The 12255-nt window shown below is 41.2% G+C and overlaps 1 protein-coding gene across 1 annotated transcript; it reads left to right on the top strand.

Moving 5' to 3' along the window:
- The first annotated feature begins 8564 nt into the window (after positions 1 to 8564).
- Positions 8565 to 11963, top strand: nppc (natriuretic peptide C). The gene is made up of 3 exons (XM_019875154.1): positions 8565 to 8789; positions 9385 to 9677; positions 11490 to 11963. Exons 1-2 carry the CDS (start codon positions 8697 to 8699, stop codon positions 9652 to 9654), a joined length of 363 nt encoding a protein of 120 aa, XP_019730713.1. The 5' UTR covers positions 8565 to 8696; the 3' UTR covers positions 9655 to 9677; positions 11490 to 11963.
- Positions 11964 to 12255: the final 292 nt, after the last annotated feature.

Genomic DNA, 12255 nt, shown 5'->3' with positions numbered 1-12255 from the left:
CACACACACACACACACACACACGTGTATCTTTTCAGTGGGGACAAGGAATCGAGGGTTTGAATGTAGAATAGAGGGAGCTTTTGTTGTCCTTACCTTGGTTCATTTCACCGAGTGTGAGAGTACATCCTGTCGTGAGAAAAGATATTGCTCTTTTCAGACTAGAAATGCCAGACATCTAAGCGTTCAGCAAACTACCAAAAAAAAAGAAGACTTGGTTATTCGATAAGACCACAGATGATGTGAAACGTGTTTCCACTGTTTTTTATTCAAGAAAATATGTTTTGATACATGATGGATACCCTGCATGGAAAAATGTCTCGAGTTGAATCTTGACTTTGTCATAAGACTACGCCGATCTGTCATAAAACCAAATAAGCAATGTTTAAGTCACAGTTTAACAGGCTCAGCTGTTAAAATAAAACACTAAAAACTGAACGCGCGAAAGAACCTTGAAATAATGCAGATTTTACAGTATAAACTGCAGCGTTTTCTTCTTTTTGATTCGATGGTGAACCTTTTGAACTGAGCAGCAAGTGCAATATCACTTTCTTGTGTCTATGTTCCATTTTCCGTTTTTCCGTCACTGTCAGATCTTTTTCTCTTGCCATCACTGCTACCCTTCTGTGGTGGCATCACCCCCCCAAAAAAATTTCCCCAAAGTAAAAGCAAGCTGACTGAGGCAGAATCTTTCAAGTGATACTGAAGTCTTGTGAGCTACTATGCAGAGGTTGTGCGAGATTTTGTCTGAGTTTAAAGGCATATTTTGCGCTAACACGTGCACAACTTTAGAGGAAGTTAAATTGGTGGTTCCGCCGTATGAGCTCAATTCCACAAAGTAACAACACTGAGCCACAAAAGAGCAGTTCTTATTCAAGGACTAACTACAACATTCTGTTCTTTCGAAGCCCCTGAATAATCCCTCCGACTTGCATTTGCAGAAACACAATACACGGTTTCTTAAGTGAGCGTGAAGCGTAGTAGAGTGGGGGATCCAAGTTTGTTTTACTAAGAATACCCATTACTTTTGTGTCCTCCAACAGCTGTGAGCGAATGACGCCATGTGAACACACTAATATGCTGCCTTGCGTTTCACTGAGCCACATAGTCCACAACCACACCCCAGTTGTCCTTACTGGCCATGATCTCTCACTTAGAATCCAAGATGACCTCACATGCTGCTTGATGATGCGCTTGTGGTTACTTGACTTTATCGCAGATGCGATTAATTCAGGTTGAGGAAACCTAGACAATCAATGTCCACTCGTGAGCCAGATAAAATAGTATGTCTGTGAAAGAACACTGACCACTTCCATCTGGAACTACAGTTGACCCCTGAAAGTGCAAGGGAAGAGGTCACTCAGAGGTTAGAGAGCAGTAACGGGAGCCGACGCGAGCATTTGACAGCAGAGCTGAGATTTTCTTCAATACTGCCAATCAACCGCCATTTCACAGCACTTAAGAGTGCCGTCTCCTTTCTTCTCACATTTTGTGCTCAGCTGCTGAAGCCTATGTGATGAAAACAGATCTTTATTGAATTAGTTGCTGACTGTAAAGTTACCTGCAATCAAGCGAGTAACTTTTTTCTTAGGTCTTAGGCCAGCACGTCAATCTTGATGCGTACGAGTCCCAGAGCCCTGCTCCATCCATCACGCGCAGTTGAAAGAGGCATTCATTCATAGAATTTAAACAAATACATTTCATAAAGACCGATTCCAAAAAACATTTCTGAGATCATACATTAGAAGCAAATAAGCTCATCTGCTAAATCTCAACTGGAAACGTTTTGTATTCACCAAGAGAAAAGCCAAAACGAAAAAAAAAAAAAATCCAGATAATATTTTGAAGGTAGCCTGTAATTTGCTGCGTAGACACTTACATAGGACTACAAGGTTTGACGTCAGCAATCACCCACTCAATCTGAAGCACATAGGATGGAGAGGTGATCGTTAGTTTGAACCCACCCTCCCACCTGCCCAGACCAAAGATGATTGATTTGTCTGATTTGGGCTGGAATTCACATGATTACGCTCACATTGAAATGGTGTGGTTATCCCAGCAGCCAGCGGCAGGTAGACTGCAAAATGCAAAATGCAACAACACCATAATCGCACCTCATTTCCAGCCAGCCAGAACGTTCTCAAACGTTTTCCTGATGATAGGCTGGAATTTCTGGCTTCTGGTTTTAGGCATTGTAAATTGTGGTGACGTGCGGAATAATATTTCTTTTATGACAAAGAGAACCGATTACAATGTTCGTCATTGCAGGCATCGCACACAATGCTAATACTTTGACTGCTTATTATTACCCTGATACGAGAAAGTTTGAAGAAATTCAATTCTGCCTCATATGAAAGCAAATAAAATGTGATATTATTAATTGGTCAACACATAATAACTCAAAATATTCCAATGAAATGGATAAGGCACACAGTTGCATAGATCGTTGTTGGAGAATTATTTTTTTTATAGAATCCAAAAAACATAATCTCATTCAAAATGTAGAGCCTTTTAAATTTCAATATGCTTTTTTTTTCTTTTTATTCATTTGTATTTTTTTTTTCATTTCTTATTGGTGAGGTACCCTGGCGCCTCTATAAAAACTATTTTCTGTGGGCCGTGGCACTTTTTTTGTGTTTTACTTGGCAAAATATAGACTCCATTCATCCATTTTTTTTCACTGCTATCCTGTTCTTGGTCACGGGTGAATTAGAGGATATCCCTGCTGATTTTCTGTTACTTAGTTTGTTTGAACTTTTGCTAGGAAGGTCACGGTTCAGAAATAAATAAATAAATACATACATAAGGTGCAATTTATATAACTTATTGTTGGAAACATGCAAGTCTACATTCTGACAACTGTTGACTCTTTTGCAGTTGCAAATTTTGGCCGTTTATTTGTTGGAAGTGAGCAAGGTAATCACTCGACCGATATACTACCCTTACAAAATAAGTGACAGCACTGTTTGTTTGTTTTTAAAGCATGAATTAAAAATGTAGTGACCTTTAATGTGTATGTTAATTGAATTATGAGTGTATTCAAGTATTTATTCTTACTTTTCATATCTAAAAGTGCAGTGGTAATGTTCAAACTGTGTTACAGTTTTCATTTCTGATGAACAACTAGGCCTACTACATGACTGTGTTGTCATGTTGGTCATTTTGGGAGTACTTGGATAGAATGCCATTTTTGAAATGGTACTTGGTGTAAAATAAGGAATAATACTGATAAGGTTTGAATGTGCAAAATCACATACAAGTCGAACAAAGAAGAGGCGGAGCTGAAGGGTTGTGAACTTGAGTTAATTGAACTTTGATGAAGATGATCAGTGTTCTTCAGTGGAATGTATTTTGATCTTTCGAGGCTTATTGTGTTGTGTTCTTATGTATGTGGTTTTCACCGTGTGTAGTGATGTCATGCCTTACGACCAGTTGATGGACACTCTAGATTCTTTGCCTCTTGTTGGAATCGGTAACTACACCTTGAAGGTGGGCCCAGCCAAATTTTGTTAACTTGGTGGACATTATTGTTCAGAGATAAAAGTCACATTCAAATATTTTGCGTAAGACACTGTCAGGGTTCCATTTTCGATAGATGATTTTGCACTTTGTGGTATGTTGTGATTTAGACTACAATTTTTTGGGGGGTGTCCTTGTTTTGCTCATGCTTTGTTTTCTGTGTTGCCCACTGAGTCTCACCTGTGTCTCCTCTGATCAATCTCTTCCTTCCCCTTGTGTCCTGTGCATCTGTTCACAGTCTTCTAATATGTCTTCAGTGTATTTGGGTCCCGACTTAACTTAGGTCTTGTCAAATCCTCATAATGCGATGTGTAATGTTAGATCATGCTGTGTACTCGTGCTGCTGTTCAGTGTACTTTTCCAGGACTTTTCGAATGATTTTCTTTGTTTATTTGGAAATTTGATTTTAGAGCTTCTCCTTCCTTCATCTCCTGGCTGCTTTTGCTTCATTTTAGTGCTTTTGCCTTTCTTTTCACCAACTTATGTCCTACCAAAGAAAATGGAATGAGCGGAAAGAAAAGTGTAATGAGTCGTATGAACAAGAAATGGTTCAAATACATTGACGATCTGAGATGAAAGAGTGGAGCATGGACTCCACAGACACAATTTGGGACAATATAACAAGCAATGTAATCTTAAAATAAGTTTTAAAATGTGACCCTCAGCACGAAACAGGTCACTTGGGTCAAATTCAAGAAACGGAGATTTAAAAATGCTGGACTGTCACAATTATCTCCACAGTACAATACCAAGCCTTCTGGTCCCCTTGCATTAAGCATAGTATGTGGCAGATTACCAGCCCTCAATCTTCTTGGCCACAGTCACTTTTTGCCACCACATTACCTGTGCTGCCTCCAATCCCTCAAATGCACCCACTGTCTCTGATCTTAGTTCCTCTGCAAAGCAGACAATTGCTCTCGTTCCTTCTTACTCACCTACCCTGCTTTTATATCCTGGTCCAGGGCCCCCCCTATACCCGCAGTTCTGGTTGCGTAATAGCTGAAGCCCCCAATTCTGACTCCAGGCCGTGCCAGTCCTCCTTAGTTCAGTATTAGGGCAGCAGGAGTAGCACAATTTCAAGTTATTTCCTGTCCCAGCTGGGTGGTCACAGCTGTTCCAGTACTTCTCAGTTCCGGCCAGACCTGCACTTGCAATCAAACCGTGGTGCTCCAGCGATGCACATCCTACAGCCGCCGCAAGACTCGTTAGCTCCGGCAGCCCAGCTCCACATTGGCATCCCAGTTATCCTCTTGAGCAGCCCAGCCAAGCTGCTAATGGCCGACATGCCAGACCCTCACCAGAACCTTTAAGACACCCATGTTGCCTGTATCTGAGCAGCCGCTTTGACAGGCCCCGTCAAGCCCTTTGTTCCTGCTATGTTGATGGACCCCAGAACAGCCTGTTTCTAGCCGAGCACTCTGTTTGTAGCGCCCTCCTCCAGGACCCCTTCTGCCATTCTGCCTTACTCCTATCACCCGTGGCTTGTCATTTATCCTCTTGACAGCCTCTCCTTGTGTGTCTCCTGCAATCAGCTCTTCCCTTTCTCTTGTGTGATGCACACCTGTTCTTAGCCTTGTAATAAATCTTCAGTTTATTTCGTTCCCTGTTGTTGTTTAGTCTTGTCAGATCATCAATAAGTTAAGTGTCTATGTTTCATGCTTTCTCCACCATGTAAGCCACATATTTTTGCCTGTAATGCTTTTCTTTGAATATGGCTCCTTGCAACCTTAACAAGAGAAGCAGTACAGGTATAAGCAATAGAGGCAAATGCTTATGGTGACGGGTATAAGATTACTGTATACCGTTGAAAACTGTGATAGTAATTTTGTCTACATACATGTACATGCCACATTGAGCGGGTTAACTCATTGCTGTGCTATGTCAACATATTTGATGTGTCAGATGTGATTAAATGGACTGAACGTCATAAGGCGACAACCTACAAGGTGTACAAATAAAAATGTAATGCCTCTCCTTCATCCATTCGCAGACACACACACACATACAGATACACAGGGCCCTATTTTGTGCTGAGCTTAAGTCTGGCGCAGTGCTGTTTAAACTGTGCGCCAAGCTGGAGTTTTCTTTCTTTTGGTATTTTCCCAGAGTTTGCACTGTTAGAATTGGGTATAACGATGCATTTGCGCGGTTGTAGGATAAAACTTAGCTGAGTCCTGGCCAGTCGTAGCTTGCACCGTGCATTTGCATTAAAATAAGGTTGGTCGAAAGGCACGCGGTGCTTGAAATTACTGGAACAGAAATAGACTCGCTGGTGTCCGTGCATGAGATTGGCGCGTGCAAAGTGCGTTTACACAAGTAAACTGCAAGATCTCCCCTTCTGGATGATGTAGTCGGACCGCCTTCCACCCCACGACCGTGCATCCGTGTGTGATTCCTCCACCCGCCACTAATTGTGCCGTGTGGTCATAGGGGTGCTGTCAAAATAATTTTAAGATGATGATTATAATTTGTTCTACAAATTAATTTCCACAATAATTCAGAGATTGTCCCACACTATTATCATATTTATGAATGAAATATGATGACATCCGCCACACACGTCTGCAAGCATCTACTCTGTCGCCCTGTGCTTCGATCAAATACACCAAGACCACATTACACCACCTGCACGACCATTTATAACTTTTAGGTAACCTAAAATTTTGTCTAGTTGTTCACCAAATTGGCAGATGGATGGGGAGGTCATAGAAAACGGCGCCTAGTGACACACCAAATTCACAATATGCTTAACTAGACTTGGTCCGGCATGATAATTTTTATTTTTTTCCAAACGTATGTAAATTGCAGATGAGTTTGGAATCTATAAAAAAAAAAAAAAATCTCCCCTTGGGGGCCACATTGGGTTGGGCGTGTTTTGGATGGATGTATCCACCGGATCCACATCTTGGGGCACCTTTTTTTAGTTGGCCTGGACTGATTCTTTCCTTCCATGCATCCATTATCTGAATCGCTTATCCTCACGAGGGTCGCGGGGCGTGCTGGAGCCTATCCCAGGTGTCAGCGGGCGGGGGTACACCCTGACCTCAATCGCTGGGTACACACAGGCAAACAACCATTTACACTCACAATAACACCTTGGCACGATTTCGAGTGTTCAATTAACCGATCATGCATGTTTTTGGAAAGTGGGAGGAAACCGGAGTACCCAGAGAAAACCCACGCAGGCAGGGCGAGAACATCCAAACTCCACATGGGATGGCCGGGACCGGATTCGAAACCGTGACCTCTGCACTGTGAGGCGGACATGCGAACCAGTCAACCACTCTGCTTCCCTGACTCTCTCCCTCACTGGTTTTAGTCAAGGTAACCTCAGCATTACTACTACTTGCAGTCGTTTTCCTCATTGAACAGACTGTGTACCTTGACAGTACCATATTTGAAGGAAAAACAAAAACATGTAACTGTATGTATCAGTTGTGTCACATAAACCATCTAGTGTTCATCCAGCAAAAGTTTCTGCCTCGATTTCTACATTTTGTATTTTGTCTGGCGCTTATTCTACGAAGTAGTCTATTATCATGTTATTGGAGACTAAAACTGGTGATATTGCATTAACTCTTTCCAGTGCTCAGTAAACTTTACACTTTAATTCACCTCTGACAGGTTGTTTAACATCTCATACTGGAAGCCTCTTGCACTTTGGACTATACAGTTTTAATATCTGTTACACAATGATTCACAGTAAAATTAAGCAATGTTTTCATATCCGTAACTGTGTGGTTTGTGCAACATAGTGACTGATTCAGTCCCACATAATAGGGTTTTCCCAGTTCATGAAACGTTTATGCATAGGGTCAGTTGTTACAGTGTCTGGTTGCTGTCTCCCGCAGAAAAGTCAACTCAACAACTCCAACATTTATTTCTGGGAAGATTGTGATGGATAAAAGTTCTGAGCAGGCCACCGAAATACCCCAGGTGCTCTCCAGCAGCTGGAAAGCTCCCCACTGCTCCACTTTCTGACTCATGTCTGTGTTCACGATTAGGTTAAAAGCAGAGGTCACATTTTGTATATCGGTACATGGACATGACAAAAAATAAAACAGTCTTGTTGGATTTCAAATGACTTTTAAAGGCGAGGGTCGAATCACTTTTGTACACGTCAAACTTGCTAACCGTTTTCATATTCCCACATGATGCTATTAATCACTTTCACGTTGGATGAGCTCGATCCATTCAATTTGCAGAGTGCAATTCCCTTTTCGGCACAGCAAACACTGCCCCTTTGTGTCACAAAACAGACAGTGCTGCTTGTACCTTACAGACACAAAAAGCTTCCCCAGTGATCATCGTCAGTGATGTTTATCGTGTTTGTAAAACGTCCCAACTCCTTGTTATTTTTTTGAGTATTTCAAAAGCTATGTTTATATTTGCATTCATACAACGTACAAAAAAATGCAATACAGTACAGGTACAGCCTTGACCATAACTTTATAGCCTGCTTGAAATGGCCACAGTTTCACCATGAAAACTCTTGACAAATAATCATCATCATGAGAGGAGTATTTTTTAAAGCACGATTACAAGGTCGTGCTGTAATAGTCGATACGTCTTAATTTCCCACTAATTTGCTTTAGTTGCATGCTGAATTAAGGTCTATTTGCGAGGTTGGTTGAAGGTGAAAAGTGGGATATGCACACAAATGATCACATTTTTTTATCTTCACTTAGAGAGGAAACATGAACTTGTGCCCAGGATTTTCAGATCTGCTGTCATTCTCGCACCAAATTTGCTTCGGCAATTCTCAGCCTTTGAAATCCTTGCACCTTCAGTTTCCGATGCTGCATCCCAGCCAGAGTTTCAAAGTGGGGTTTAAAACAAATGTATGCATATTTATAGATCAAAGTCGATCCCATTTCCTCCAAAGCCCCGGTGACCGGAGCTTGTATCATTCAATTAATCCTTGGCATGACGTACTCAGGGGCAGGTAGAGAAAACAGGGAATTGGCGAGGAAGGCGACCATTACGCAGGTTGTCATGACATCACCGTGGGCTGGCTATAAAGTGCTCTATGGGTTCATACACCCAACCAGATGAGCACTTGAGGAGCTTTGGACTACAGGACGAATCCGAAGCTTTTATTGGCTTCTGTACTACGTACGCCCATCCTCTTGTTGCGCTCTGACCAGAGGAATCCCCCCTTAGAGTAGAATTTTGAAGATGAACTTGTCCTACTTGGTAGCTTGTGGACTTATGGTCACGCTGCTTTCGGGGAGGATGCGCGCAAAACCTTTATCTGAGGCGCAGCAGGAGGTAATTTTATCAATGGTTCATTGAGAACTGATGCTGCGGCGGAGGAATCTACTCACTGATGATTTCAACTCAGATTTCTGCGTTTTAGTCATAAGTGGGAGGTTTATCAAGGCGCTAAAATTCGTGAGTTTTTTTTTTTTTGTTTTTTTTTTTTGCCTTTGCTCAAGAAGCTATTGTCTATCCTGGTTGTTTACCTGCTGCCAAACCTGATGATATGCAACATACAAGTGATTTGATGCCATTTGTTTGTAAAATTACCATTATGCACAAACCAGAACTTTCAATCTTTTAAACAGGCTGGTTAGCAGAAATCATTCGATTCGACGTGCTCCACCTTTTCAAGCTCCTAGAACTGCCGTCGAATTAATATAACCTATGGGCTATCCACACAGACCAGCGGAATTAAAAGTACTTGGCCCGCATACTATCAGCTTAATGAGTGAAAACGGTGTTTATTTCTCCGTGCGTTTGCGTCATTCAGTCATGCACATTGCACCAACTTTAAATTTCTCATTCAACCTCATGCAAACGTTCTCCAAAACGAGCCCTTTCTGATGACGTCACTAATAACCGGTTTCTGATGTGTGTGTTTCAGTCCCTCCGAAGTTTTCTGGGGGACGAGCTGACGGACCTTTTGGAGTCAGAGGAGCGAGACAGGCGGGTAGATGCTGTGCGTGCTCGGATGCGCTTGCTGCGAGATTTACGCATGGATACCCGGAGAGGGATGTGGGCTCGGCTGCTCAACGACCAGCCCGCACCGAAGAAGCACAAATCTGGAAGCAAGAAGGCGGGCTCCACGGCGCGGAGTGGCTGTTTCGGACATAAGATGGATCGGATAGGGACCATCAGTGGTATGGGCTGCTAGTATTGGATCACAGCTTTTTGACGGTGAGTGAAGACCACACGTTTCCCTTTAGAGCCTTTGCACTTGGCAGTACTACCGTATATATGATATGGATTGAATTTAAAAGTGAGAAAATAAAGGATCAAGGTGTGCGTAGGGGATTGCGGGGGTGTATGGGGCGAGAGAGAACACCTAAACAGAATGTGTTCAATGGGTTGCAGCCAATTAGTTGCAGAAAAATGAGCCTCTCCAAACAATCCCTTAAAGCAGGGGTGTCAAACATACGGCCCGTGGGCCGGAACCGGCCCCCAAGGAGGTTCGATCAGGCCCGCAGAATCATTTAAAAGTGAAAAAATGCATAAAAGACACGGAATGTGTCCCCTAAAGTGAAAAAATGCATAAAAGACACGGAATGTGTCTCCTCAACAGCCTCAACCTATCATCAAGACATTCCCAACACAGCAGACGCTATCAAGGACATGTTTTGATCAGAGAAGAAGACAACAGCAGCCTCAACCTATCATCGAGACAGTCCCAACACAGCAGACACTATCAAGGACTTAATTACTTTATTCTTTACACATTTAATAGCACTCTCCTTAGTTTCTAAGGTGTAGGCAGGGATTACATTTAGATTTTATATGCACATGTGTAAATAGTTTCAAAATTCCTTTCTTTATAAATCTCGTTTAATGTTTAAATGCATGACTATATCTTTCAATACCAATTACCTGTTAAAGTTTTGTGCCTTGGTACAATCAGTGGGATCAGTTGCAATGCATATATGTGAATGATAAAAGTCAATTTCACATTTGTCGAAGGAAATCTAAGGTGCTTCATGAAATGTTTTGTAAAAGATATGTTCATCAAATTTCAACATTTTCCTAATGTTCTTGTGCTTCTTTAAACCAATACAAAGGAAAGACATATTATTTTGGTTATTTATAGCAGAGTATGGTATAATTTTAAATGATCCGGCCCACTTGGCATCTACCGAGGCCGTATGTGGCCCACAATGTGAAATGACTTTGACACCCCTGCCTTAAAGCAACATCTCTTCGCTGTTGTGTTGTTAGATACTTTTGTACACTTTTGCACTTGACTCTTGAAGAGTATAGCACGTACAGTATGCATCCCACTGGTTGAACAAAAGCAGTTCCTGTGGGCTCTAATAATAAGTCCCAAGGGGTCCATGAATACTTGTCAAAACTAATATACAGATCAGCCACATAATACTGTAATTCTATTCAATCCAAACTCTTTGTTTGGGTTCCCGTGATGTCAAAACACATCATAACCATCTCATTTGTGATGTGTATGTTGACTGTTGTTGAAGCAGTGATTCAACCTTTTGTTGCTTGGCACCGAAGATGGCAACTACTGTTCTACTCATGAAAGGGTCTTTTGAAGTGAAATGTGGGATGTAATCCAGGATGTTTTCTGACAAGAAGTGACGCTGTTACCAATGTGCCCATCACCATTATGCAGTGAATGTAGTAGAAAGATGGCGGTTGCAGCAATGTTGGCATTTCCTGATAGGAAAGTGACTTGTTATACGTCATTATTGCGGAAGTGCGTAAATCTATCATGACTACAGTAAATGACTCACATGTACAGTAAGTCGTCATTGTCATGAAATGGGGAGTGTGTCTATTTGATCCACTAGCAGCCATTCTTCCTCCCATGTATTGCAAATGCATTGTATTTGTCAGCCTGTGTGTGTTCTCCTCAGACGAAATGGAAAAAGGAAAGCACATCACAGTAGTATTTAGTGACTGTATAATGTGTAACAATGAATGAATACATCAAATAAGTTCACACCACTAACAATTTCTATCCTCTTCTCTTTTCTCTAGATCTCTGAAGGATGGGTTTGAAGAATAGCATTTTATTCTCACCTGAAGGGAAAAAAAACTCAACAGATTTTCGGTACAGAAGTCATCACGACCAGCATAAAAAGAGACTGAGATGACAATACTAGAAAAAGCCTCATATAAATATATCTAATAAATATGCAGGTACCTGTATATAGAGAGATATATACCAGACAAAATGTTCAGACAATGGTGTAAAAACTACAAACCGCAAAGCTGTATAATTGATGCTGCTGTACATTCATGCACTTCATCTTCTCCTGACAAAAATGTATTTATGTTAAGACTATTTATATGTTTATAAAAAAGAGCTATTTATAAATGAGTTTTATTTATGTAACAGTTTGAAAAAGGATGCAAACTGCAGGTTGATTCTGTTTGTAACTTTTTTTTTTGTCTCAAATAGTTGTGACTGTTTTAAAAAAAAAGATAAAAAAAAAGAATATTCCATGTGCACTCATGTGTGTCTTCTCAGGCTCTTGTTTTCATGAATGGAGTACAAGCTTGGTAATTGATATATCAGTTGGTTTCCATGTAGGAGAAAATGTGTGCTGACTTACTGGAGTAAAAAATAGACATTTCTGAATCCAGCCATGTATGATCAGCTTTCACCCACAATGACAGCAATGCACACAAGTGTCCTATGAGAGATTATCAGGGGAGAAGCAAATTATCTAAATTCCCTTCTTAATTTGTCTCTAAATTATTATATATTGTACCTTCATTCATCTATTTATGCCTTTAATGT

This window comes from Hippocampus comes, unplaced genomic scaffold, assembly GCF_001891065.2.
Source record: "Hippocampus comes isolate QL1 unplaced genomic scaffold, H_comes_QL1_v1.1 scaffold132, whole genome shotgun sequence".
Taxonomy (NCBI): Eukaryota; Metazoa; Chordata; class Actinopteri; order Syngnathiformes; family Syngnathidae; genus Hippocampus; species Hippocampus comes.
The sequence above is the reverse complement of the archived record's forward strand: the minus strand, read 5'-3'. Positions and strand labels throughout refer to the sequence as shown.

Excerpts from the sequence above, each read along its gene's own strand:
- nppc (XM_019875154.1), top strand. The coding sequence starts at position 8,697 with ATGAACTTGTCCTACTTGGTAGCTTGTGGACTTATGGTCACGCTGCTT. Across the intron at positions 8,790-9,384 it reads TATCTGAGGCGCAGCAGGAG|TCCCTCCGAAGTTTTCTGGG; the intron begins GTAATTTTATCA and ends TGTGTGTTTCAG.